Source organism: Plectropomus leopardus, unplaced genomic scaffold, assembly GCF_008729295.1.
Source record: "Plectropomus leopardus isolate mb unplaced genomic scaffold, YSFRI_Pleo_2.0 unplaced_scaffold27891, whole genome shotgun sequence".
Taxonomy (NCBI): Eukaryota; Metazoa; Chordata; class Actinopteri; order Perciformes; family Serranidae; genus Plectropomus; species Plectropomus leopardus.
The window spans coordinates 157-1,996 of NW_024630369.1; the positions used below are offsets into that span (position 1 = coordinate 157).

Sequence of the window (1,840 nt, forward strand, 5' to 3'; positions counted from 1 at the left end):
AGTCATACTACTGTATTTCTTCAAGTATGGCATAAAAAGTCAACCCTGGCCTGACTTCAGTGCGAGAGCCACTAAGTAAATTTCTTTCAAAATTTTTTGCCATTATTTTGAGATTTCACAATGCAACATCAGATGAAAAGTATTCAAAAAAATCAATTTTTCATGTCTGAAATATTTTAAAGACATTTTAATACTAATCATGGCCTTATTATTCGATTAATGATTTAAATTCCCTTAATGACTCTAAGACCTGCCGAAACCATGTGTGACAGAGGCTGAGACATGGATTAACACTGCCATCTATTGGACACATCATCCGCTGTGCCTGAACCTGCACTGCCACAAGTTGGTAGGACTTGTACAGACAGTTTCTATGGAAACATGATCATTAGTTCAGTTACCTGTGCTCCTGTCCAACTCCTGCCACCAAGAACTGACCGGAGCTCGAAAACTTCAGACTGTTGACAAAACCAGACTGGGAGAGAGCACAGAAGAAGAGACACAGTCAGACACATTGAGAGGCATAAATTTAAATGTAAATAATGTGTACAAGCGGCTAACAAAACATGTTATGTAAATGTGACCTTTTTCAAACAAGAGGAGGAAGTAAGAGCCTACCACTGGTACACTGAAGAGAGGCTCCAGCCCACGGTAATTTGGACCACACTTCCACAGCTGCACCTGTGAGTTGTGTGAACCTGTGCAGAATAACCGTTATAACTTTATTACACAGAAGACTGTGTGAAGTACACCTAAGCTAAACATCAAAAAATCAACTGTTCTATTCATGAGTGTGCAAGACATTTAATCAGGACCATGTTTATTAATTATATTGATTTAATTTGCATTCATACACGAAAACTGTGAAAAGGTTTTATTTAAAGTGTTGCACACACAAAATTATAAATGCATGTGTGATAATAAAAAGCTGGTAAGGAGGACTCTCACAGCCAGAGGCACCTGAGGCGACGGTATCTGAGTTCTGAAGCGCTGCAACCGAAGCGACCCAATGAGGCTGCTCCAGCCCTGCGTCACCATGGCAACCGTGAGCCTGCTTCACTGTGCTGAGAGGCTTCTTCTTGTTGACACTCCACAGAGACACAGAGCTGAGGTCATTCAGAAAATTGAGAGGGGCCACGGAGGAGAAACATGAATGAATCTGTTTAAACTATTAGGTAACAGTAAAACTGAGAAAATATGAATGTAAAAGCTGCAACTGTCTCACCCATCATCAGCTCCGGTTATCATGTGTTCCTCATTTATGAGCTGGATACAATCGATTGAACCCCTGTAGGAAGACAAAGTCATAGATTAAGTTAGATTTTCTGTCTGCTCACAGAGCTGTATGGCATATAGTTAAAACGGAATACATTTTTGTGTACTAAAATCCATTCTGCTGGGGATTTTGGAGAATCAAATAAAACTATTCTGTTAACCTAGAATTTGTAGGATTGTTGATAAAAGCCACTGGACATAAAAAAAGAATGTAGAATGCAAAATAGGAGTCACAACATAACCTCAAAACACATTAAATTTCCCTTTCTTCACATTCTGAGAACCTTAACTTTACTATATATTCTGCCGTGCTTGGGTCCAGGTCTTTAAATCCTCCCAAATCACCAAGCTGAATGATTCATCTGGCATCGTGACATGAAACAGTACTTTAACAGGGTGACTAACAGACTTCAGGAACTATTTGCTCTTGAGGTATTTGTTTATTAGATATTTTTCCAGCAGGTTTCTCTTCAAGAGGGTGACTGGCGCCACTGTCAAGTTATGCACTGGAACCAATGAGGAGTAATAACTACAATAGTGACCACTATAAAGAAAATGGACACTG

At 39.5% G+C, this 1,840-nt stretch overlaps 1 protein-coding gene across 2 annotated transcripts; it reads right to left on the minus strand.

Annotated features, from left to right (window-relative positions):
• Positions 1 to 381: 381 nt before the first annotated feature.
• LOC121937922 (U3 small nucleolar RNA-interacting protein 2-like) lies at positions 382 to 1,283 on the minus strand. Of its 2 annotated transcripts, none has more exons than XM_042481213.1 (4): positions 1,226 to 1,283; positions 961 to 1,106; positions 619 to 698; positions 382 to 475 (listed from the first exon to the last, which is right to left on the minus strand). In XM_042481213.1, the coding sequence occupies exons 1-4, from the start codon at positions 1,246 to 1,248 to the stop codon at positions 398 to 400; spliced, it is 327 nt and encodes a 108-aa protein (XP_042337147.1). In that variant the 5' UTR covers positions 1,249 to 1,283; the 3' UTR covers positions 382 to 397. The 2 variants fall into 2 exon arrangements, with proteins under 2 accessions (XP_042337147.1, XP_042337146.1); XM_042481212.1 differs by having other exon boundaries at positions 949 to 1,106.
• Positions 1,284 to 1,840: the final 557 nt, after the last annotated feature.

What these genes read in the sequence shown, in the direction of transcription:
- LOC121937922 (XM_042481212.1), bottom strand. Translation starts at nt 1,248, where the DNA reads ATGATAACCGGAGCTGATGATGG. An exon ending in ATAACCGGAGCTGATGATGG is followed by an intron (nt 1,107 to 1,225) that starts GTGAGACAGTTG and finishes GAATGACCTCAG; the next exon opens with CTCTGTGTCTCTGTGGAGTG. An exon ending in CGCCTCAGGTGCCTCTGGCT is followed by an intron (nt 699 to 948) that starts GTGAGAGTCCTC and finishes TATTCTGCACAG; the next exon opens with GTTCACACAACTCACAGGTG.